The 26,210-nt window shown below is 35.3% G+C and overlaps 1 protein-coding gene across 1 annotated transcript in view; it reads left to right on the top strand.

Annotated features, from left to right (window-relative positions):
* BRMS1L (BRMS1 like transcriptional repressor) overlaps positions 1-25,561 on the top strand; it is a 30,362-nt gene extending 4,801 nt beyond the window's left edge. The window contains exons 3-10 of the mRNA XM_049612881.1: positions 3,346-3,473; positions 5,524-5,603; positions 18,438-18,534; positions 19,756-19,839; positions 20,967-21,031; positions 21,747-21,786; positions 22,255-22,381; positions 23,958-25,561. Of these exons, the coding sequence (XP_049468838.1) occupies positions 3,346-3,473; positions 5,524-5,603; positions 18,438-18,534; positions 19,756-19,839; positions 20,967-21,031; positions 21,747-21,786; positions 22,255-22,381; positions 23,958-24,075 (739 nt within the window). The 3' untranslated portion in view covers positions 24,076-25,561. The remainder of the gene's footprint in view (positions 1-3,345; positions 3,474-5,523; positions 5,604-18,437; positions 18,535-19,755; positions 19,840-20,966; positions 21,032-21,746; positions 21,787-22,254; positions 22,382-23,957) is intronic.
* Positions 25,562-26,210: the final 649 nt, after the last annotated feature.

Raw genomic sequence — 26,210 nt, 5'->3', positions numbered from 1 at the left:
TAGTGCAACATATTGATATAAATAATCCAAAATTTAAAACTTTGGCTTTAAAAAACATGGTATCATTTTTTTATTCTAAAGATTTACATTATTGATTGTAAATTTGAATCAGTTTGGATCCCCAAGGGATCCATTATTTGGGCAACATGGAGAGTTCATCCAGAATCATTCTGGAAAAGAGGAAACAAATTTGTATTTTTATATTTTAGCACTGGTAATCCATGAATGAATAATTCTCACACAATTAAGATACACCTATTGAGCTTTTAAAGTGTATTTTATGGTTATCCAAGAAATGAAAAGTACTGTAAAGCTCTAATATAATATATTACAAAGGAGAACTTTGCACCTAGTCAGTCTTTAAGCCTACTCTTGCTCATCTTGGGGCTGGCAGTTGCCTTGAATTTTGCATTTTCATGGCTCATTACCAGCCATTTCTCCCACCAGCCTCATTCATCTCAGAAACATATTAACAGTAGACCCGTTACCACTATTAATAGGATTCTTTCTCAAGAGATTGGTATCCAGGGGTGCCTGGTTGGCTCAGTTGGTTAAGTGTCCAACTTTGGCTCAGGTCATGATCTTAAACGGTTTGTGGGTTCGAGCCCTGCATCAGGCTCTCTGCTGACAGCTGGGAGCCTGGGGCCTGCTTTAGATTCTGTGTCTCCCTCTCTCTCTGCCCCTACCCTTCTCATGCTCTGTCTCTCTCTCTCAAAAATAAACATTAAAAAAAAGAAATTGGTATTCAGAAATGTGTTTTAGAAAGAAATAATCCTTGCATCAGGTTTATAATTATCTTTTTTTTTATCTGCCCCAATTGCATTGTTGCTATTTTTATTCTGTTGTACTGTGAGCAGTCTCAAATCCTCTGTAGAAGAGGTGGGAGATATGATAACAACATCAACAAATTCTCCTGCTTCTCCTGTTCTAGCACCAGAGGGCATAATAGCACTTCTTTCATAAGGCAGAAAATCCACCATTTGGCAGTTTGGATATTGGTGGAAGGTTCTTCCACTTCATTAAAAAAGATAGAGGAACTTACACTGCCCAAATTTTCATGTATTTCAATGTTCAGTATCCAGTAAACATTAATTGGGCATCTACTCTGAATAGTATTGTGGTTGCTGCTAAGGGACTCCTGATTCTTGGCTTTGGTGAGTTTATACTTGAATTTTAAGGTTGTTGAAATGATACTGATTTTGAGGAATCTATTCTTTTAAAAGGGTAGTTAATTGAATATTGTTAATTCACATAGCCTCTTCATTCAAGACACTGTTCACCTATTCAGGATACCTTATTGATATTTTAAGGCTGATGTTTTTCCAGTACATTCATCATTTGTATTGAATTTTTAGCATTTTGCCTGAAGTTGTATTTATGATTTCAAAAGCTGTAGCTACCACATTATAGTTTTTTGACTTTGCACATTCATTTATCATTGTATCTTGAGTTTTAGAAAAATTTAACCCAGAGATGATAATGTATTATTTTGGTAGTTAACTCAGATAATTTTTCCATTTTTGTTTAGAAAAATATTTATTGTATTAATACTCAAAGTTGCTCGAATACTTCAAAATCATACAAATCTTTATGCTAATTATAATGATCAATTATAGACATTCAATATTGATTTTCTTGTCTTTATTTTAAGCTTCTATTTTAATTCTAGTTACTATACAGTGTTATATTAGTTTCGGGTCTACACTATAGTGATTCAGTAATTCCATATATCGCCTGGTGCTCATCACAGGTGCGTTCCTTGATCCCTATTGCCTATTTAACCCATCCTCCCAGCCCCCTCCCTGATTGTCTTAATTGTATTGGTTTATATTTTCTTTATCTTTTAAGTTTATTGATTTTTGAGAGAGTATGTGCAAGTGTGTGCAAGCGTGCATGACAGCAAGTTGGGGAGGGGCAGAAGGAGAGGGAGAGAGAGAGAATCCCAAGCAGGCTCTGCACTCAGTGTGGGGCTCAGTCTAATGAACTGTGAGATTATGACCTGAGCTGAAATCAAGAGTTGGATGCTTAACCAACTAAAGGACCCAGGTGCCCCCACTTCATATTTTCACGAAGAAAGATAATTTTTATATGAAAGCCAGGTATTGTAATGTTTTCAAAAGCTAACTGCTAGTTATACTAACACCTACAAGCATAATCAGTGGTTTCTTTTAGAACTTACTACATGCCATCCTTGTGACATATTCTTCACCCTTGATAAAGTAATGAATGTCAAAAAAAAGAATTTACAAATGATCTTAAATTGTTAACCTGCTTTGAAATTTTTAGGATATCTATGAAATGCACAAAGCCAGGATCACAAGTGCCTTTTGTAAAGAATGACAATGTAGACATCCATCCTTAAAAAGAGTTCTATCCTGTAGGATTATTGCCAGAAGTAAACTTTGAGTTGTCTGTCATTGATAATCAAGGTGAAGTTAAAGGTGTGAGAGCTGGCAAATTAGAGTATTTGTATGTAAACTCACAAATAGAGCAACAGGGGTTCCCAGCCCCATATTTCATTTCTGCATCCACTGAGCAACCATTTTGTTATACCTTCTTCATTTGCAGTCCAGACAAACTGGGTATGCCAGAACACAAGTTCTGTAGCCATTGGTTTTTACCTTCATCACTCTACTTCCTCTTTGTTCTTTAAAAACCAAGTAGGCTGAATATTATAATACTGTTTTTCAGGAAAGGTGGAGAGAAGCCAGGGAATTTTTTATTTTGACAACTAGTAATGTTTATATCTAAAGTGTTCAAAATGATTTCTTTGTTTTTTAAAAAATTTTTTAGATGTTTATTTTTGAGAGAGAGAGAGAGAGAGAGAGAGAGAGAGAGAGAGAGAGAGAGACAGACACAGAATCTGAAGCAGGCTCCAGGCTCTCAGCTGTCAGCACAGAGCCCAACGCGGGGTTCAAACTCAGGAACCTGTGAGATCATGACCTGAGCCAAAGTCAGATGCCTGACCAACTGAGCCACCCAGGCGCCCCGATGTCTTTTGTTTCTTTTAAAAGTGTTTTAAATAACCTTTTCTCCTTGAATTGATTTATTGTCCTGCAGTTAAAACAAAACCAAACATGTAGAGTGCAAAAAAGTAGTAGCTTAGTTGTATTTTTTGTACTGAGTTAATTATTGAAGAATGATATATCTAAATATAAAATCTACTTTGTGATTATGTGCATAAAGTCAAGTAATGTAACTGAGTTTTTCACTTAAGATCAAGAAAAAAATACACTTGGTAGGTTATTAGAATATGAATGATATTAGGAAGAGATAATGTTTAAAATGGTATGTTAGCCTTTGTTGGGCTTTTAAAATTAATATTTTAATTTTTGCTTTGTTAAGACTTTATAAAGAACGATTAAGTCAGGTGGATGCAAAACTACAAGAAGTCATAGCTGGAAAAGCACCAGAATATTTGGAACCACTGGCAACTTTACAAGAAAATATGCAAATTCGTACAAAGGTAGCAGGTAGGAAAGTGAAACATCTTTTCCATTTAGTAGAATATGAACTCTTCACTAGATTTAAAAGGTGTTTGTCAAGTGAGTGTTTCTTGTTAGTGAAATCACAAATATATTTACAGTGAACAGAGCATTTCACTCAATCAGCCCACAATCATTTATTAAATGCCTCTTGCTTTCCTCTGCTGCTGTGGGATATCAGATTGCTAGCAGTGTTGTTGAGACGATACTTCCACATGTGAAACAATTAGAGACATGATACTTTTATTAAGAGCAACTGTTAGTATTTCAGTTGAATTTTCCTGTTACCTAAATTAAGTTTCAACTTAGTACTCTTAGTACTTTTCATCTATAGGAGTGACAAGGATTTTTTTATTTATAAAAACATCGACAAAACGTTTGATCAGGATGTTATGGAATAGGGAATTAGTCTTCAACTCTGTAATTTAATGATAATTTATTATTTTGATAAGTTTGGTCACTGATTTGTGGCTATGAATAAATGAAAATATACTATACTTGTATGGTTAAATTTCAGTCTTTTGTTATTATTGGAATCCAGCCTCAGAATTGTGTCCTAGCACACATGACAAAGGATACATCTGTTTGAAGATCACTTATGTTTTTTCATAGTTGGACTAAAACTGAATTTTAACTAATGGAGGTGCTGATTTTTTTTTCTTTTTGGGGGACACTAATTGATCCTCCTGTACCTATTATGTAATACCTAAAGCATTGTTCATAATAGGTTCTTTTTGTATCATTTCTACCTTAAACCAAATTTTATTCTTGAATGCTTAATATTGAATATGTAGATGATATGATACTTAACTTGCTATTTTTACAAGTTGGCTTACCACACTCTGAAAAGTAAACAAGTCCTTAATTTTCTTTGACATTCTAAAAGAACTAAGTGATGCATAAAGCTATACCCATACATACTCAAGTAACTAAGTGCATACAAAGCTGGTGAAATCTGAATAGTGTACGGATTGTATGAATGTCAATGTCTTGGCTTTGATATTGTACTCTAATTATGTAAGATATTATCATGGGGAAAACTGAGTGAAAGGTCCAAGGGAACTACCTGTACTATATTAAGTTGGCAACATTTTGTCAGTCTATATTCATTGCAAAATAAAAGTGAAAAAAAAAAGAGGTTAAAAGAAGATAGTAAAAAAAAAAAAAACAACTAAGTGAGACTTACTGGATATTTAGGAAGAATTACTTGAATCAGTTATTCACTTTTCTACTATGTGGCCTCTTGTACAGAGAATATTGTGTGTGCGAATGTGTTGCTAATGGCACAGTTCCAGATATCTGTCCCATGCCTTTACTGTATAAGAAAGAATCACATTTCTAGGGTCAACTATGGGACTGAGTTTGGTGTATACATCTAGAGCCTTTGTTTGCCATTTTTGTGATGGTGTATTTGCACGCCACGTTTTATACTATTTTGCACTATTGTTTCATACTATTGCTTTCAGGTAGCTTGAAGTGAAACTCTTGAGCATCCATTCTCTAGAAAAGTCAGGAGCACTCAAACATCATTATCAGTTTATACATTTTGTTGTATCAGTTTATACATTAATCCTTTTGGAAGGTTTGGACTCTGAAAATAATAGTTAAAAAAAATAGTGGTTTTGTTGGTTATGGTATCCACTTGTTACTTGGAGAATATGTGATTAATGAAACCAGAGTTTATTGACTATTTCCATTATGAGTCCTGAGAGATTACTTTTCATAGGAAAGGAGTTTTATTTTCATTTTTCTCATTCTCTATCAAACATTTTAGGAGTATTCTTTAGAAGAATGGAGTAAGAACTAAAATTTGCAGTGTTGATTTTTCCTCGCTCTTAAATTCTTAATTCTCTAGGCTGCTTTGATATGGATTTTAACTGAGCCTTTTTATTTTCAATTTTTAAAGATTAAGTTAGAATCACTTGTCAGTTTCTTCCTGACTCATCTTATAAAATACAGTTGGACAGAATTCCTGTAGGGAAGTGTTAACGAAACTCATTAATGCTAACGTAATCAGAGTAATTGTGTTTGGTTGCAGGAATCTATAGAGAGCTCTGCTTAGAATCTGTAAAGAACAAATATGAATGTGAAATTCAAGCCTCTCGCCAGCATTGTGAGGTACTGTTATTTTACTTTTACTTTTAATCTAATTTCAACCCTTCAAGTCTTTCTGAGTGTGGTAGGTAAAGTAAATAAAATAAGTGAAACAAAATTAAATTGTGCTTTAGTTTATCACTTGTATGATTTTTTTTTTAATACAAGTGCAGCAGAAGCTGTATTGTAAATAGGACACAAAGAAGGGACCATAGAAAAGAATGAAGGGAGATAATTTTAGAAGTTTTGCAACTGTTACCTTAAAAAGACTTTGTCATGATCATGTCATTTGGCATTGCTGAAAATATTAGTGTAATTAGTATAATATTCAAGTTTAGACTAAAAAAGTGTGAATCTAGTGGTACAGTTGGAATGTTGGGCTTATTATTAATTTGACTCTCTAGATCTATTTCCTCATCTTAGGACAGAATTCTCTATTTATGGGGAAAAATAGATGTATTTTTCTCTATGGAGAAAGTCTCTTTGGATAGTGCTTAAAACTAGTGCTCATTTTGCAGATAACTTTTCATATAACATAGGTAAGATCATAAATACATTAGTGGAAATAAGATAACAAATTCTGTCATCATTCTTATCTTTTATTATTTTATTCTATCTTTGTAAATTATTAAAATATTAAGAGTAGATTAAAAAAATGATGGAATGTGTTTCATTTTATTCATTCATTTATTTATTTATTTGTTTATTTATTTATTTATTTAATTTATTTTTGAGAGAGAGAGAGAGAGAGAGAGAGAAGGACAGAGAGAGAGGGAGACACAGAATCTCAAGGAGGCTCCAGGCTCTGAGCTGTCAGCACAGAGCCCTGTGCAGGGCTTGAACCGATGAACTGTGAGAACATGACCTGATCCAGTCAGACAACCCACTGAGCCACCCAGGCATCCCTCATTTTCTTGATTACAGCTGAGATGAAACATCTTTTTGATGTTTACTGGCTGTTTGGATTTGTTTTCCTAAGAAGTGCCTGTTCATATCTTTTGCCTTTATGTTGGGCTGTTAGTGTTTTCCTCATCAACTGTAGAGGTTCTTTATATATTCTGGATATAAATGCTTTGCTGGTTATGTGCTTTGCAAATATTTTTACCCAGGCAATGGAATGTCTTTTCACTCTTTTTGATAACTTGGTGAACAAACGTTTTACATTTTAATGTAGCTGAATTTATCATCTTTCCTTTATGATATGTGCTTTCTATGTCTTTCCCATTTTGAAGTAAAAAAAATGTATTTTGCTTTTAAACGTTGAAATTTTGCTTTTTAACGTTTAGATTGCTAGACTACCTCTAATTCATTTTTGCATGTGGTATAAAGTATGCATCTAATTTGTTTTTGCATATGGATAGGTAACGTCGACACTGTTTATTCCATACTCTGTTGTTATACCAGGAATCAGCAATTCCATCTTTTTCCCCCATCTTTTTTCTTCATCTTTTTTATATCAAATGTCCACTTATATGCCAGAGTGTTTCTAGCTGTTTGTTTTTTTTTTTTTTAATGTTTATTTATTTATTTTGGGGAGGAGTGGCATAGAGAAAGAGAAAGAGAGAGAGAGAATCCCAAGCAGGCTCCGTACTGTCAGCGCAGAGTCCAGCACAGGGCTTGATCTCACAGACTGTGAGATCATGACCTGAGCTGAAATCAAGAGTCAGACACTTAACCAACTGAGCCACCCAGACACCCCTGTTTATAGCCATTTAAATTTGTTTCATTTGTCTGTTTGACTGTTCTGCACTGGTAACATAATACCTTGCTTTCAGTCTAGTAAGTCTTGGTAGTTCAATAAACTGATAATTTTACCTTGCTCTTCTTATACTTGTTATTGTTAAATTTTTTTGTTCTTGTTTAGTAACATCTTTTTAAAAATTTACTTTTTAGGGGCGCCTGGGTGGCGCAGTCGGTTAAGCGTCCGACTTCAGCCAGGTCACGATCTCGCGGTCCGTGAGTTCGAGCCCCGCGTCAGGCTCTGGGCTGATGGCTCGGAGCCTGGAGCCTGTTTCCGATTCTGTGTCTCCCTCTCTCTCTGCCCCTCCCCCGTTCATGCTCTGTCTCTCTCTGTCCCAAAAATAAATAAACGTTGAAAAAAAAAGGAAAAAAAAAAAATTAAAAATTTACTTTTTATTTCTTGCTGCTGTATAAAAAATCATTTTGTATATTGATATTCAACCTTATCTACCTCTCTTCTTAATTCTAATAATTTAATTACAAACTCATTAGATTTTCCATGTGGATAGTAATGTCATTTGTTAATAATGGCAGTTTGTTTCTTCTATTCTGATCTTCCTCTTACTTGTTTTGTCTTAGTGGCACTGATAGAACATCATAAACTAGAAGCAGTGAAAGCAGATTGTGGTTGGGTTCTTGATTTTAAGGGAGTGCTTCTTATGGTTTTCCAATATTTACTGTTGGGTTTTGGTAAATACTCTTTATCAAGTTAAGGAAATTTACTTTTATTTCTTATTTTCTAAGGTTTTTTTTTTTTGTTTGTTTTGTTTTTTTACCATGATAGTTGTTATATTGTATTAAAGGCTTTGTCTACATCTGTTGAATTAGTCATGTTTTTTGCTCTTAATGTATTTTCTAATGTTAAACCATCCTTGGATTCCTGGAATAATTATTTTTACTGTGAATTACCAGATTCAGTTTGCTAATATTTTGTTTAGAAGCTTCATTTCTATGTTTATCAGTGAGACTTAATTTTTAAGTCTCATACTGTCCTTGATTTGATCTCAAGATCCATAAAATGAGTTAGGAATATCCCATATTTTTCTCTTCCATGGAAATATATAGTTAAGATTGCATTCATCAGTTCCATGGGTGCTTAGTACATCTTGTCTTTGTATATTTTTAAACAGCCTCATACTTATAGAAAAGTTGCAAGAAAGTACAAAAGAACTTTTCTGATGAAGATGACAATAAGTTGGCAACATGATGCACCATCACCCCTGAATACAACAAATGAAGGACACTCTCCTGTATAACGATACTATAATCATCAAAATCAGGAAATGTACACTGATACATTATTACTGTCTAATCCTCAGACCCCATTTAAGTTTCAGCCGTTGTCCCAACAATACCCTTTAGAGCAAAGAGATCCAGTTCGGATCACTTGTCTTTGTCTTGCATTTAGTTGTCATGTCTTGTTTCCTTCCATGTAGAACAATTCTTCAGTCTTTCCTTGACTTTCATGGTCTTTACAAATTTGAAAATTTCAGTCCAGTTATTATATAGAATGTCAGTTTTGAATTGGTCTGCTTTTTCTTCATGATTAGAGTTGGGTTTTGCCTCTCAGTAAGAATATCACAATAGTGATGTGTTTTTTTCACTGAATTCTATTAGGTAGCACACAATTTTGACATGTACCATTATTGGTGATGTACACTTTGATCACTTGACTTCGGTGGTGTCTTCCAAGTTTCTCTAAGTAAACTTACTTTTTTTACTTATTGTGATTAATAAGTACTTTGGGGAGAAATACTTTGTGCGAGTATCTTATTCCTCATAACACTTTCCGTTCATTTATTTATGTATGGACTTATCCTAATTTTTTGTCTGCTTCATCTTTCAGTTACTGAAGGAGGTGTGTTAGAATTCTCCGTGTGATGGTGGATTTGTTAATACCTCCTTTATTGTTTTTTTATTATTATTAGTTTTCTTCTTTATGCCCTAAGAAAATCGACATACTGTTCTTTTCACAGTAGTAAAGTCATTCACCATTTCAGATCTGGAGGCCAAAGGTACTGATAATGAGATGCCCCACAATGCATGTCCACTGTTGTGGATTCCTTTGATCAAAAAGGATGGTACAGTCCTGGGGACTGAATGCTCATGATTCCAGAGCTCCCGGCTGAAACTTATCTCCTGTGGAATTTCTTTTATCTTTTTCTTTTTTCTTCTTAAAAAAAATTTTTTTTAACTGTGGTTAAGAACACTTAATATGAGATGTATCCTATTAACAAATATCGAGTGTGTAATACAATATTTTTAACTATAGGCACACTTTTTGTACAACAGACCTCTAGAACTTAATCATGATGTATAACTGAAACTTTATACCCATTGAACAGCAACTCTCCATGTCCCCTTTCCCCTAGCCTTTGGCAACCACCATTCTACTCTCTGCTTCTACGTGTTTGACTAGTTTGTATATCTTATATAAGTGGTATCATGCAATACCTGTCTGTATGTGACTGGCTTATTTCATTTAGTATATTATCCTCGGGGTTGATCCATGTTGTAGCACATGGCAGGACTTCGTAATTTTTAAAAAATGTTTATTTATTTTGAGAAAGAGAGAAAGAGTGTGAGCGGAGGAGAGGCAGAGAGAGAGAGAGAGAGAGAGAGGAGAGAGGAGAGAGAGAGAGAGAGAGAGAAAATATCCCAAGAAGGCTCTTTGCTGTCAGAGCAGAGCCAGATGTGTGGCTTGATCTCTGGAACTGTGAGATCATGAGCTGAACCAAGGTAAGAGTCAGACATCCCTGGATGTTCTAATTTTTTTGACTGAATAATATTTCATTGTATGTATATATCATATTTTCTTTACACATTCATCCTTCAATGTACATTTAGGTTGTTTTCCACATCTTGGCCATCGTGAATAGTGCTGAAATGAACATGGGAGTGCAAATCTCTTTGAGATCCTGATTTCAGTTCTTTTGGGAGTATACTCAGAAGTAGAATTGCTGGATCATTTCGTTCTATTTTTAATTTTTTAGGGAACTTCCATACTGTTTTCCATAGTGACCACACTATTTTATAATTCTGCCATCTGTGCACAAGGGTTCCAATTTCTCCATATCCTTACCAACACTTAACTTTTGGTTTTTGGGTAACAGCCATACTAATAGGTGTGAAGTGATAGCACACTGATTTTAATTTGCATTTTTCTGATGATTAGTGATGTTGAACATCTTTTCATGTACTTCTTGGCCATTTGTATGTCTTCTTTGGAGAAAGGTCTATTCAAGTCCTAATTTTTTTAAAAATTTTTTTTTTTTTTTTCAACGTTTATTTTATTTTTGGGACAGAGAGAGACAGAGCATGAACGGGGGAGGGACAGAGAGAGAGGGAGACACAGAATCGGAAACAGGCTCCAGGCTCCGAGCCATCAGCCCAGAGCCCGACGCGGGGCTCGAACTCACGGACCGTGAGATCGTGACCTGGCTGAAGTCGGACGCTTAACCGACTGCGCCACCCAGGTGCCCCTCAAGTCCTAATTTTTAAATTGAGTTCTTTAGAGGCACCTGGGTGGTTCAGTTGGTTAAGCGTCCTGACTTCAGCCCAGGTCATAATCTTGCAGTTCATGAGTTCGAGCCCTGTGTTGGTCTCTGTGTTGACAGCTGGGAGCCTGGAGCCTGCTTCGGATTCTGTGTCTCCTACTCTCTCTGCCCCTCCCCTGCATGCTATGTATCTCTCTCTCTCTCAAAAATAAAGATTAAAAAAATAAATAAATTGTGTTCCTTATGTGTTTTTAATATTATTAACCCTTTATCAGATACATGATTTTTGAGTGTTTTCTCCTGTTCGGTAGGTTGCCTTTCCACTCTCATTGTTCCTTTGTTGTGCAGAAGCTTTTTAGTTTGACATAATCCCATTTATCTCTTTCTGCTTTTGTTCCCTGTGCTTTTGGTGTCATATTCAAGAAATTATTGCTAAAAGCAGTGTCATGATGCTTATCCTTTATATTTTCTTCTAGGGGCTTTATAGTTTCAGGTTTTACATTAAAATTTTTAACCCGTTTTGAATTTATTTTTGTGTATAGTGTAAGGTAAGGGTCAGATTTCATTCCTTTGCATGTGGCTGTCCAATTTTTTCCACACCACCTTTGTTGAAGAGACTAGCCTTTCCCCATTATGTATTCTTTGCACCCTTGTTGAAGATTAGGTGACCATGTGTTCATGGGTTTATTTCTGAGCTCTTTTCCATTGGTCTATATGCCTGTCTTTATGCCAGTACCATACTGTTTTAATTTCCATAGCTTTGTAATATATTTTGAAATTAGGTCATGTGAAGCCTCATTTTTTCTTTCTCCAGATTGTTTTGGCTCTTTGGGGTGTGTGTGTGTGTGTGTGTGTGTGTGTGTGTGTGTGTATGTGTGGTTCCATATTAATTTTAGTCTTTTTTTCTATTTCTGTAAAAAAAAATTCCATTGAGATTTTATAGAGATTGCATTGAATTTGTGAATCACTTTAGTATGGACTTTTTAAACAATATTAAGTCTTCCAGTCTAGGAAGGTCTTGATTTATTTGTATTTCTTTCATCAGTGTTTTATAGTTTTCAGTATACAAGTCTTTCATTTCCTTAATTTATTCCTAAGTATTTTGTTCTTTTTTATGCTATTGTAAATGGCATATGTTAATTTCTCATGGTTTATATATCTACCAGTTTATTTTAGAATTTTTATATTTCTTAATAAGTGTAACATTTTATCCTTTTTAAAAGCACTTTACTCTGTAACAATGATTTTTGCCTCAAAGTCTATTTTGTCTGATAATTAAAATAGCTTCTGTAGTTTTATTTGGCCTGGCATTTACTGGCCAAATTTTATTCTTCATTTTATTCTATTCTTTTTTTCTTCCAACTTTCTTATGGTATATTATAGGCATGTTATTTGTAAATAAAGAGCTAATGTGTTGATTTAAAAACTATTTTAAGAATCCCTGTCTATTAACTGGTAAATTTAGTCCAATTATATTTGTAGTGATTTTTTGATATTTAATACCAACCTGTTTTATTTTTTCTGCTTTATCCTTTTTTATTCTCTGACCTTTCCTGGCTGTGTGTGATTTATTGAGTTTTAAAACTTGTTATCATACATTTATACTTTCTATTTCTATAATGATTAGCTTAATTTTTCACCATGCATATCTACATTAGAATCAAATATTAATAACTCTGTCCTCCTCTTGAATTAAAGGACACTTGAACTCTCTAACTCTAGATACTCCCGCCAAAGTACAAGTTACAGTTTTCAGTACTTTAGTTCCATTTTGCTTTTTTACCTTTCAAATGAAGCATTATTTTGATCTCCTAGATTTAGTTGACGTAGTTCTTTTTAGGTTTATGCGTACTTTACTAGTTTTTTTTGCTCACTGTTTTTGAGTTGCAACCCCTCCTTGCATATTCATTCTTTGCTTCTTGAAGAACATCCTAACATTTCTTCAGAGAGTCCCTTAGTGGTAAGCTCAGTTTTTATTTGTCCAAAATAGGTTTATTTGTAATAATTCTGGAAGGACAGTTCAAGGGGATAAAACATTGTAGGATGACAATTGTTTCCTCTTAGCATTTTTAGGGTTTTACTTTCCACAGTCTGCTTAGAAGTCCCATTTTTAGATAACTTTATTTTCCTTCCTTTCACTAGCTACTTTTAAGCCTTTTTTATTGTTGTTATTCAGTTCCTTTACAGTGTGTCTCCACAGAGATTATTTTTCTCTCCTTACTTGGATTTGTTATGTGCTCTGAATCTAAGAATTTGTTTTCCACTCATTCTGGAAGTTTCTCAGATATTATCTTTTCTGGTATTGCCTTTCTTTCATTTTCATTATATTTAATATAACATTATCTGAAGTTCTTCAGAGTCTATTTCTGCTGTGTGTGTGTGTTTTTTTAAATTTCTGACAAATTTCACAGCTTTTTTCCTTATTTCATGATTCTGGACTATAGCAGGCTTTATTGTTAGCAATTCTGTGAGCCTTGGACAGAGGATGTGGTTCTTCAGATAGTATCTGCTTTTATTTCTGCTAGTTTGTTTGAACTAGGCATCCTGCTGTGCCAATAGCACATCTGCTTTAATTTTTTGGCTTGTAATTTCCTAGAAGATGCAGGTAATCTATATTTGAATCTCAGATATGTAGAGGTCAGGCCCAAGATGACATATTTGCTGGAAAAACTTCTTTTCCATTTATTGCCTGACACAGATGCATTTCCCTCAGGCGAATCTTTTCTAGTCTGCCTTTTCCTTGAAGGTATAACCCTTCAGAGCTATGCAGGAATCCCAGTTCTTGTGTCCCTGCTTTGCTTAGGCCCCAGATCTTTTTCCCAAACAGCCACTAAAAACCATGCCTCTAGGTTATTGACACCTGCAAATAACCTCAAGGAAACCATAGCTTCAAACCAGGTTAGCATGCCGGTTTTTAGCTCTTTATTTTTGGTCCTTGAGGATATCTCTTACTTTTTTTAAGAGCTTAACTATACTTTTAAAAAGATGTTTGTGGTATTTTATTTAGAATATCTGTCTAGGTATGTTGGGAAGTTCTGTTTGGTTTTGAGTATTTTTGTTTTTGTTTTGACAATATCTCATCTATATTGTCAGAAATAAAAGTCCACAAGGTATTTTCAAATAATATTTTTTACATAGACAAATATATTGATATTCTTTCTCTTCCATCATTTTTCAGCTTTGAAAGTCTTCCCTCCTCCATAGAGATGCCAATTATTTACCTAAATTTCTTCTAATTTAGGTATGGCTTGTTTTTTAAATGCTTAATATTAATATTATAAATGATCTATTTACTTATATAATACTCACCAGTAGTTCAAGGGCATTTTAGACAGAGGAAATAAAGGCTGGAAGGGAACTTAGAGTGTTATAAATTTTATATTCACGCTCATTTTAATCCTTACCACACCTTATGAAAGGAATTATCTTGATTTTATGAATGGGGCTCAGAGAGGTTAAGTAATTTGCATGGGGTCATACAATTAGCAGCAGAACCAGGATTGAAATCCTTTGATGTTTCTAGTCATTCATGCAATTTACCATTAAATCTGAACTTTGTTATTCAGGGCTTTTTATTTGCTTATTTCTTAGTTCTACATTTGGCTCATATAGAAATAACTGAGAGGCACTGGAAGTGGGAAGAAGGCAGATTCACTGCCAATTGTCAAAATAAGTTTGATTAGCAGCAGGTAGAAAGAGGGGCCAGGACCAGAGATTAGACATGTTTGTGTGGGTATACATACAGAGCACATGCCAGAACTCCACAGAGGCAATCGAGTTAGCAGATGGTTTGTGTCAAAATAAGGAAGGAGATCACATTTATAGAATACTACAGTGTGCCAGACACTGGGACAGGTGGTGATGCTTTTTTTAGGTTCTCTCATTTAAGCCTCCCCACAGAGCTGGAGATGAGTGTTAAGATCAACAGCAGGTGGTGGCAAGATCTCAGACCCTGAGGGTTCAGGGTTAGGATTCTAATTTTTAAAAAAAAAATTTTTTTTTTTTAACATTTATTTATTTTTGAGACAGAGAGAGACAGAGCATGAACAGGGGAGGAGCAGAGAGAGAGGGAGACACAGAATCTGAAGCAGGCTCCAGGCCCTGAGTTGTCAGCACAGAGCCCGACGCGGGGCTCAAACTCACAGACTGCGAGCTCATGACTTGAGCCAAGGTCGGATGCTTAACCGACCAAGCCACCCAGGCGCCCCAGGATTCTAGTTTTTGAGAAGATTGAGGCTCTTTAGGGCTCTGACTTTGGTTATCTATTTATTTAATTTTTTTCTGATTATAACGTTAATAAGTACTAACAAAACTTGAGAAATAGGTCTAAAGGAGGAAATGCAACGAACTATAGTCTACCAAGCAGAGGAAATCTGTTACGTGTATGTGTGTATAATTGATTTTCATATCACTGGTATGACTATATATACTATTTTGTATCATAACTTTTTTACAGGCAGCATTTTATGAGGATTTCCCTACAGCTCTAAATACTTAGCTAATACAGCTTAAATACTTTTAAACATTTGTTTTTAGCAGGTAATGTATGTACATATTTCCGAAAACACAGGCCTCTAATGAAACACAGCAGCCCCCTCTCCCATCTCTAAATTCTACGTCCCAGCAGCGGTTACCTCTTTTAGTTACTGCTTCTGGAATTTGCCCTCATAATTCTAAATAGTATCAGTTTTAAATATTATCTATTTGTGTCCTGTTATGAAAGCTAAAGATTCCATAATAGTTTCCCTCATCCTATTCTTACACTGTTATGTCTCAGTTTTTGTTTTTGTTGTAACTGTAAATATTGTTTGTTGAGCCAAGAGTTATACTGTGCTCAAACTGCCCTCCTTGTACAACTCTATTTGTAGCCTTGGAATTAATAATTGCTTCATTTACTTTTAGTCTTATTTGTCAATTCTTCTCAGAGCTCTAGCAGATCTATGAAAGCCCTGCTGATGCTGTTTTCCCTGTGATCAAATGCATCAGATAATCCATGAGGAGCATCCCCTTTACCCCTAGATCCCCTGTCCTCCTGCTCCATCCTGCAGCCTCCTTCAGATGCTTTCTAAGCCAGCAGCATCTGTCTTCGTGGGTGTGTCTTCACCACCACCGTAGAAATTCCTGCTAGATCTTTCCCGCTAGATCATTCCCACTAGATCTCCTTCTCCTTTTCATTTGGGTAGAGTGGCTTCTTGGGACAAGGTGTATAGGAGTAAGTTTTTTGAGACCTCTTGTATTGGTTATCCAATACAATATAACCAATTGGTTATAATAAATTACCCTAAAACTTAGTGACTTAAAACAACAATAAACATTTGTTATTTTGCAGCGTCTGTGGCCAGGAATTTGGGAGCAGCTTAGCTGATTGGTTCTGCCTTAGGGAGTCCCATAAAGATGCAGTAAAGAGGTCAGCCAGTGAAGCAGTTAGCTGAAGGCTTGACTGGGGGCTGGAGGATCTGCTTCCAAGGTGACTCACTCACAAGGCTGGCAGGTTTTAATGGTTTTTGGTTGCAAGCCTTAGTCATTTGGGTCTTTCCAAAGACTGCCTGAGAGCCCCATGACCTGGTGACTGGCATCTCTCAGAGCGAGTGATCCAAGAGACAAGACTGAAGCGACGATGTTTTTTATGACCTAGATTTCTACCACGTTCTATCCATTAGAAGTGAGTCACTAACTCCTGTCCACGTTCAAAGGGAAGTTAGGTGTGGAGATTGGAAGGATATGGGACCTTGAAGACAAATATATAAGTATTTTAAATAAACTAAATTACCTATTGAACAAAGAAGTCTCTACAAGCACCAAAGCAAGGGAATTTGGATGAGCCTTTCTTTTCTAGGTGTCCTCTAGCTGCTTCCTCAATGACTTCTTTTCCAATTCAGGAAAGTCTTTTGAGGGCTTATGGGCTTGGGGATAGGGAGACAAGGACAAAGAAATAAGACTGAGAATAGATTCAAGGCACTTCTATTTGTACACTTTAAACTGTAACTTAGGGGCACCTGGGTGGCTCAGTCGGTTGAGCATCTGACTTAGGCTTAGGTCATGATCTCTCCGCACTTGTGGGTTCCAGCCCCGCATTGGGCCCTGTGCTGACAGCTCAGAGCCTGGAGCCTGCTTCTGATTCTGTGTCTCCCTCTCTGCCCCTTCCCTGCTTGTGCTCTGTCTCTCTGTGTCTCTCAAAACATAAAATAAAATGTTTAAAAACATTTTTTTAAACTGTAACTTATATCTTTAGAGATGCCTTCAAAGCATCAAACATTTCAGGCCCATTGTGGTGGTGTTTTTTTGTTTTTATAAAGAAAGTCCATTAGTGGACTCATTTTAGAATTTTTGCTTGGCCTAGAGCAAATTTATCAGTAACAAGGAAAGAGACTGCAGCAGTTAAGGTTTCATATTCTTAAAATCTTTATCACTTTCACTCTGCATTCAGAGTCCTCTTTGGTTGGAGAATCTGGATCTATTTATAGTTGTCACACTCTCTTGACTGTGACTGGGGCCTGCTCTCCATTTTTCTCTGGTATATAATGTTTCCCAATGCTTGTAGCACAATGTAGATAAGGCCGGAATATTTCATAACAGTTTACCAAAGGCAGAGGAAACAACCAAAAAGAAGTGAGTTTAGAGAGCAGCCTGGAAGATTTTTCATATGAGATCTAGTTTTAGTCTTCTTCAGCTTTGCTTTCTCTAGGTCCTGGCTCGCCTCAAATTGACAAAAGCTATCTTCTCTCTACCACTCACGAGAACCTTCAAGCATGTGTAGACTCTAAATTTCAAACCTGTAAGAGAGGACTTAATGATTCACACTTAGCAGTGCTGCCAAGTGGGTGTGGCTTGTGCCTTTCACAAGAAATCCTATCTACCTGTATTCCAGTAGTCTCTACCAGAACGCCGTATCTATGTCTCAGGAGCCTACTATACTTACTAGAGTAAGCATGTGGTGAGTTGGGAATCTGTCAGAAGCTTTTTATATAACGAATCTATATGTTATACTTATGTACCTTTTATGGATTTTAAAATAAGGCATATGGTGTTTTATAATTAAGAGAACAATTGGCTAGAACTAGTAGACCTGGGTTCTAGTCTGATTTGCCAGTAAATAGTCTTTTGGATGTAGTGTATAGTTTTACGATTTTGACTATAATTAGATTGTTTTAAACGATTATAGAATTCATACTTGAATCTCTGTGTTACAGTGGTCTATTTTAATATGTTGAGATATTAGTGAGGAATAAAGGCCCAATTACTGTTGCAGAGAGAAAACACCCATTTTATAATGACACACTTTATAGGACAGGTTCTCCATTATACGGACAGGTAGGACCTGGTTATACTTAAAAGAGGCCATGGGAGCTTACTAGTTTTTTTAATAAACATTCATCTCCATACCACATATAAATTTAGATGTTCTTAAACAATTTAATTGTATGTGTTTAAATATGTATTTAGATTCTGTGCTTTCTGGTTTTATTTCTTTCATGTATTTGGCATTTTATCTTTAAAGGTTTTAAGTTAGCAAACAAAAGCATCATGTGTTAAAGTACTTTAAGAGTAAGTTAGTACTCACAGTTAAGATGGACTGATTTTTTATTTCTACTTAAGCATAATCTGTTTTTTTTTTTTTCAGAGTGAAAAGCTTTTGTTATATGATACAGTCCAGAGTGAACTGGAGGAGAAGATAAGAAGGCTTGAAGAGGATAGGCACAGCATTGATATTACCTCAGGTGGGAGCGCCTGGGTGGCTCAGTTGGTTAAGTGTCCAACTCTTGATGTCAACTTAGGTCATGGTCTCACGGTCAGTCGTGAGACTGAGCCCAGCATTGTGCTGGGCTTGGAGCCAGCTTGGAATTCTCTCTCCCTCCTCTCTGGCCCTCCCCCACTCATGTGTGCTTGTGAATGCATGCTCTTTAAAAAAAAAAAAAAAAAAAGATAATTACCTCAGGTAATGGGAATGATGTGGTGTGATATGTGTGATATTTACTTTAAGTGACACTGAACCTGTGGCTTACTGGAGTGTCTCATAATATCCTAGTCTCCTAATATAAATGTTATGTAAATGAAGTCCTAATAAGAGGGGAAAGGGGGAGGCTTCTAAAGAACTTGATAGGTTTGTGATTGTTGCTTTGATTTGAATTCACATTTCAGAAAGACAGAAAATGGAGCACATGAAAAGGGACAAAAGGAAAGTGTGACAGGAACTATAGAAGTAAGAACAGTATATTGTAAGAATAATAAAGATATTATTATAATGTATGAATAGTATTGAAAGACAACTACAGCATATGTTCTTCCCTCTAAATCTTGAAAGATCAGGTGGAAGAAGGAATAAAAATCTTTTCTTCTTGGTAACACACAAACTAGATAGAAATTACAGGGAGGTAGATTTTTGTCTGAGAAAAAGGAAAAACTTCTTAATAATTAGATCAGTCCAGTGAGAAACTGGTATTTTCAGGAGTATTATGGAAAAGCTTTCTACAGTGGGTTGAAGATATATTGGGTTATCCTACAGGTCATTTGTGTGTATTACTTTACCTCTTAAAAGTTTTATTTCTTGGTAGGCACGGTGGAGTCAGATGAGCCCCTATCCCTACTAGTTGGGTGAATATGAGTGACGGTTACTTTAGCTTTTCTAAATCAGTCTCCTTATCTGTAAAATTGAAATAATAGGACTAGATAGCTTTGAGGATTAGAGGAGGCAATGCATGTAATGTATATTTAACAAAGTACCTGACCTGTGGTTCATCAGTTATTAGTCATTAAGTGCCAAGTTGATTTTTTACTTTAATAAAGGCAGAGGAAATTTTATAAATATATAGCTGCTCAGGAAATTACATAGTCACATATATATACTATCAGTGAAATTTTGCTACCATGAAATTACATAGCCTTTTCCCCCACTTTGATCTCCAGAAATCAGCTAATACTCAATTTTATTTACTTGCCAGAGCTGTGGAATGATGAGCTTCAGTCAAGAAAAAAGAGGAAGGATCCTTTCAGTCCTGACAAAAAGAAGCCAGTTGTTGTTTCAGATATCCTTTTCTAAATTTGTTTTTGCCTTGGTGCATATGGTTTTGCATTGTGCATATCTTTGTAATTTTTATTAGTATACACTGACTTTATTTACATGATTCTGTAATAGGAAAAAGATGACTTATAAAACTGAATGAAGGCAGAAGGATATAGTTTAGGATTAAGAGGGGTAGGGAGGGAGTTTACTACTCTAAAGGGAGTAGAAGTTGAGCCATTAATATGGCTTTGTAGTTCGCAAAGGCTTTGATGTGAACTTGCTCTTTATAGCATGATTGTTTAATTCATATGTTTATTTTTTAACACTTTCAATGTTTCTGAAATTGGAGTGTCTTTAAAATTAAAAAAAAAAAAAAAAGAGGTTAGAGCGGGAGACAGCCAAACATAAGAGACTCTTAAAAACTGAGAACAAACTGAGGGTTGATGGGGGGTGGGAGGGAGGGGAGGGTGGGTGATGGGTATTGAGGAGGGCACCTTTTGGGATGAGCACTGGGTGTTGTATGGAAACCAATTTGGCAATAAATTTCAAAAAAAAAATATTCCCAAGATCCTAAAAAAAAAAAAAATAATGTTTATTTATTTTTGAGAGAGAGAGAGAGAGAGAGACCAAGCATGAGCAGGGGAGGGGCAGAGAGAGAGGAGACACAGAATCTGAAGCAGGCTCCAGGCTCTGAGCTCTTAGCACAGAGCCTGATGAGGGGCTCGAACTCAAGACTGTGAGATCATGACCTGAACTGAAGTCTGACGCATAACCGACTGAGCCACCCAGGGGCTCCGGAATGTTTTTAAATTAAAATAATATATGCTTTCGATCTTGGTGTTCCCTGTGGTGCCCTCCCCTAACCCCACTACCTTTTCCCATTCCCACCTCAATACAGTGATTAGGTTGGTGGTATGTCTTACAATCAATGATATCAAAGAATTAACAGAATATGGTTTATAGCATCTAAAATATTGGAATATATTTATCCTGGTACTAAGTTTTTTGGAGACTAATTTGAAGTTAAAATTCAGCCTGCCAAAGGATTATGTCCAGAAATCACTGTTCTAATTCTCTGAAAAACGGAAGTTTGGAAATACAATTCAAAGTGTGAAATTCTTACAGCTAAATTGACCTTGACTTTTCCACGTCCATATATAGTTTATATGCTACAAGATCTTGATATTCTTGAAGACTGGACAACAATTAGGAAGGTATGATTAAAGAGCAATGGAATACAAGTATCTTCTTATAGTCTACTTTTTTAAGATTCTGTGGTTTTTCACTACTACATCAAAATATTACTGTTAATATACTTTACTTTGCAACATTCTCTTAATGGCAGTTAATACTAATACAGGTAACAGTGGATTGCAAGAATATTTTGAGAGACATGTCAGCAATTTGATTGTATTTTTTCCTGTAATAATGTAATTAATAATTTATGCAAAAGTACAGAAAAGCATTTATTTAGGTTGCCCCAAAATAATAATTAACCTTTTTGTGCCTAGTCCTTAGCCCAGTCCTGGCTCACTGAAGGCACTCAATAAATACCTGTTGAATGAATTCAAAGGGGTATTTGAACTTTATTGTATGTCTTGTGTTCTGTCATTAAACATTCAAGAATTACAAAATTTTCTGTGCTTGTTTGAAGGTGGAGACTTATTTTTCTTAAAATTTTTCCGTTTTCAGAAACTTCTTAGTTGAGAGAGATCATTTCAGGTATTGATAACACCTCTAGGAGAAATGGTTGTTCTTTACATATACATATTCCTTATGGTCTTAGACATTAACAATTTATTAGAGTCGCTGAAGATTACATTTCACTGTTAGTTATTTGAGGTCCTGAGTAGTGTTGTATACATTAAATAGACCCCCAGATATACTTTCAGTCTGTAAACTCAGTCAGTGTCTTCTTTTTTTAATTAGGCAATGGCTACACTGGGTCCACACAGAGTGAAGACAGAACGTAAGTCATATAACCTAAGTGCAGGGATCTCTTCTGTGGAGACTTGTTGGATCAGGGCCATTAAGTCATCCACATACTAAAGAGCTCTCCCCCCACCATCAGTGGTTTCGTTTCATTAGTGAACACTACTCTTGGAATTATGATGTCTTAAATCCTACTTAAAATTGGCACTCATAATTGATAATGTAACTGCTTCCCCTTCTTCTGGCACTTGTCTAGTTCACCGATGATTTATCGTACATTGTACAGCTTCATTTTGTAGTTATATTAAAACTTAGTGAATTCTATAAAGAAATGTAAGAAATTAAATTCTCTTATTTCTATTAGATTTGGACTTAATATCTAAGAAATATTTTTAGTGTTTTTTTCACATATATGCATGGATTGGTGTTACTTCTTAATGTTCTGCACTTTTGTTCTTCTGACAATGTCTTATTAATGTAACAGTTTTTGAACTGATCCCTTTAGCGCCTGTGAAACTGGAAAAACATCTGCACAGTGCTAGATCTGAAGAAGGAAGATTATATTATGATGGTGAATGGTATATACGTGGACAAACAATATGTATTGATAAAAAAGATGAATGTCCTACAAGGTAAAAACTATCATTTCAGTGTTGCTCAGTATTAAAATTTACAATTGTTGTCAATAAATATTTGCCTCGTCCGTAGTGCATTCGTAACGCACCATTATTTGCCTATGGATCCTTCCTTTCTCTTGGCATAGGATTTGTTTAGCATGTATGTACACCAGTGTTAATATTTATACACCAGTGTCACATATTAAGTTCTTGAGCACAAGCATTAACACAAGAGGAAATGTTGGAATTATTTAGTCAGGTAAGTGGTCCTGTCTGTTAGTTATTATAATAGATGAATTGTCAGGGTTTTAATATTATGATCTTTAGATCAGACCATTACAAGTTTTTGGTGGGCATATTAATCCTTAACTTTTTTTTTGGGTGTTACAGTTTTTTGGACACCAAGAATGTGTATCAGTTAGAGTAGGAAAGTAATGGAAAATTCATGAAAACCTTAAGAGTAACAGTAATTACAATACAACTTGAAAACTAAAAGCTGCCTTTTAAAAAACTCAGTCTGGCTTAAGTAAGGTTTATATAATTATCTATATAGGCTTCTAAGTTGTTTTTTTTAAGACTTTATTTTTTTTAAATAATCTCTACAGCCAGTGTGGGGCTCAGTCCCACAACCCTAAGATCAAGAGTTACACACTCCACTGACTGAGCCAGCCGGGTGCCCCTATAGCCTTCTAAGTTTTACCTGGTTTATCTAAGTTTTGTCACTCATTTGGAAACTATTAATGCTAATTATTGTTTCTGTTCCTTCAGTAGTTTAGGATTTAATTCTCAGAATGGTAGCCTTCTACAGTAAGAAGGTGTCTTTTTCTAGCTATGAATGGTAAATGAAGTGTTTGTATTTAGTGAAGAATACTCATTTTCCAAATGTGGTTTTACTTGAATTGTAATTTCATCTTTAAAATTTTAGGATCCTAGGAGCATTGTGTATAGTAACTTTTCTCAGAGAAGCCCATTGAGCTAATTACTAGGTTATATGTGATGCCCCTAGATTCTTTGCTTTATCTTACTACTTTTAAGGCATTCTCCTTACTGCTTAGCATAAATGTGATTTAAAAAGAGATGAAATAGTATAAGAGGGTTAAACACAAATCTGTTTTTAAAACTATTTCTACATACTGGATAAGTAGTGTCAAAAAAGAACCCATACAAGTACCACAGATGGTTTGATACTGGGAAATACTGGGAATTAGGGTTTGGTATTTGAAAGATATCCTACAGCCAGGGCTGATCTGAACTGGAGGTGTAATACTATATATTTAGTGTTCTTAGTTCCACTGTGTTTTCTTGGGGAGGTGATGGGGGGCTAGGGATGTAGTAGGAATGATGTGCATTTAATAGTTCTAATAGTAAACATGACCAATTCTATCAAGGGAAGAAAAGAGATTGCTGAATGTGATGTTTTTGACAGCATGCCCTGCTGATAATGCAGCAGCATTGTGGTAAATGATAATTATATACCTGAATCTACTCTTACAGTCCAGTTATTTTGGTTTTATAACTAGTTACTCTAAAATGAGTGGAGGCGGCATATTGCGATTCATTCATTCCTTCCTTTTCTCCCCCCCTTTTTTAGTGCTGTAATTACAACAATTAACCATGATGAAGTTTGGTTTAAGAGGCCTGATGGAAGCAAATCTAAGCTTTACATTTCACAGCTACAGAAAGGAAAATATTCAATTAAACATTCATAATCATGATTTAAGTGTTATCTAAAGCTACCTTATTAGTGTTATCAAGTGTGATGTGCCATGGGAGTTAAAAATGTATTCAATAACTTAATATTCTCATCAAATCATGAGAGACTATTTGTAGGTAGTACTCTGAGTAGACCTCATATTGATATGTCAATGAGACAGTAATAAAAACTTAATCATGATCATTACATTTATTTGCCTTTTAGGTCCAATGACCAATAGGTGTATATGGTAGGGGTTTCTTACTAAACTTTTTTCTTTGTTTTTTAAAAATATTATGCAAATCTGTCTTATCTTTAGTGAACTATGTTGCTAAGTGGCTATATTTGTCTGCAGTTTCTTTGATTTTCTGTATCTTTGTCACTCATTGTGTTTGTAAATAAGCCTCATAAAATGTTTCCTATAAATGGTTTGTACTAGTACATTAGTGTTAAATCAGAATTGAAATTTAAACATATATACGTGAGTATGTATATATGGCATCATCAGCTAATTTAGAACTGATGGCCTTACTTTACAATCTTGTTTTACCCAACATTAAGCTATTGGGTCTGAAAGCTAAAGGGAGCACTTTTGTAGACTAGCAGCTTTCCTTCTCCTCTTCCTTGATTGTATGGTGGTGACCTATTTTTACAAATTACACTTAATGTTAATTAGTAAAATTAGTGTCAAGTAATAACATGCTTCTACCTATATTTCTCGTGAACCTTTAGAGGGCAGGTGTTTGTGCCTGGTATTTATGATGTGGTATATAAGTGGTGAATAGTAACCGACAGTATTGTGGTGCTTGCTGTACATGTCTGATCTTTTGAAACAGATTTTTAGTAAGCATTTTCCAGAGGTAAAACTAGGTTCTTATCTTAATTTTATTCCTAGGGCAAAGTAGACAGGGATAATTTTCTTGAATCTATTCCCAAATTAATATTTTTATCTTTGGTGTTTCTACACTTTAAGGCCACTTGGTGCAATTTAGAAAGTATTGACCTCTCTTCCCTTAGCCACATTCAAAATTAGCTTCTAAAACCTCAGGAACAGTACAAAGAATTGAAGCCCTCAATATGGCAGCACAGTTGGCTGTAGTATATGTTAGGGTACAACCAAATCAAGTATTCCTGGTGGTCTTGTGCACTTTAATTTCTGTTACAATGAGACTGAAGAGGATGAGGAAGAGAGCTACTTATTAACACTTAGGGCAGGAATATCTGCATTATTCCGTTTGTTTTCTTACTATTTTACCTCTGCAAACATCTTCCTGTGCAGATCACTACTTCACAGTTGCCAAATGTTAAAATATTTGACTTCTGAAATTTGTTATCAGGAAAGTTATGTACTTTGTTCTGTTTCTAATTAACCTTAGCAAATGTACATAATGTCATAATCCAATAGTATTTGACAGTACTTATGTATACAATGTTTCATAAGCATTTTTAATAAGATTTGTATTTTTAAATTTAGTATATAATAAAAAGATGTGTTTGAGTGTCATTTGTAGTGTCTTGAATTATGGGTGCATAAGTTCTTTATGAGTTACAACCTGTCCACCTCTAAGAATGATTTGGGCCAATTTACATGAATAAATACAGAGAACTGGAGTGTTGAACTGATGTTTCTGCTTCCCTAAACCACAATTCAACCTCTGTTGGGGTATAGATATTCAAGATGGCCAAGTAATACTTATTTTAAAAATATGCATATATGGGGCGCCTGGGTGGCTCAGTTGGTTAAGCATCCGACTTCAGCTCAGGTCATGATCTCATGGCTTGTGAGTTCAAGCCCTGCATCAGGCTTTGTGCTCACAGATTGGAGCCTGGAGCCTGCTTTGAATTCTGTGTCTCCATCTGTCTCTGCCCCTTCCCTGCTCATGCTCATGCTCATGCTCTGTCTCTCTCTCTCTCTCTCTCTCTCTCTCTCTCTCTCTCTCTCAGAAGTAAATAAACATTAAAAAATTTTTTTAAATGCATATATGTTATAGGTTAATAAACATGTACTGTATATGTTCTGAAATTCTAAATAGAAAATCATTATTTCAAAAACTATGATTTAGTGCATTTACTTTCAAAACATATACAGCCTAATACTGTATCATGTAGCAACTGAAATATTGACATTGATTCAGGTAAGCGTATGTTCAT

The sequence above is a fragment of the Panthera uncia genome, assembly GCF_023721935.1.
Source record: "Panthera uncia isolate 11264 chromosome B3 unlocalized genomic scaffold, Puncia_PCG_1.0 HiC_scaffold_1, whole genome shotgun sequence".
NCBI lineage: Eukaryota > Metazoa > Chordata > Mammalia > Carnivora > Felidae > Panthera > Panthera uncia.
The sequence above is the reverse complement of the archived record's forward strand: the minus strand, read 5'-3'. Positions and strand labels throughout refer to the sequence as shown.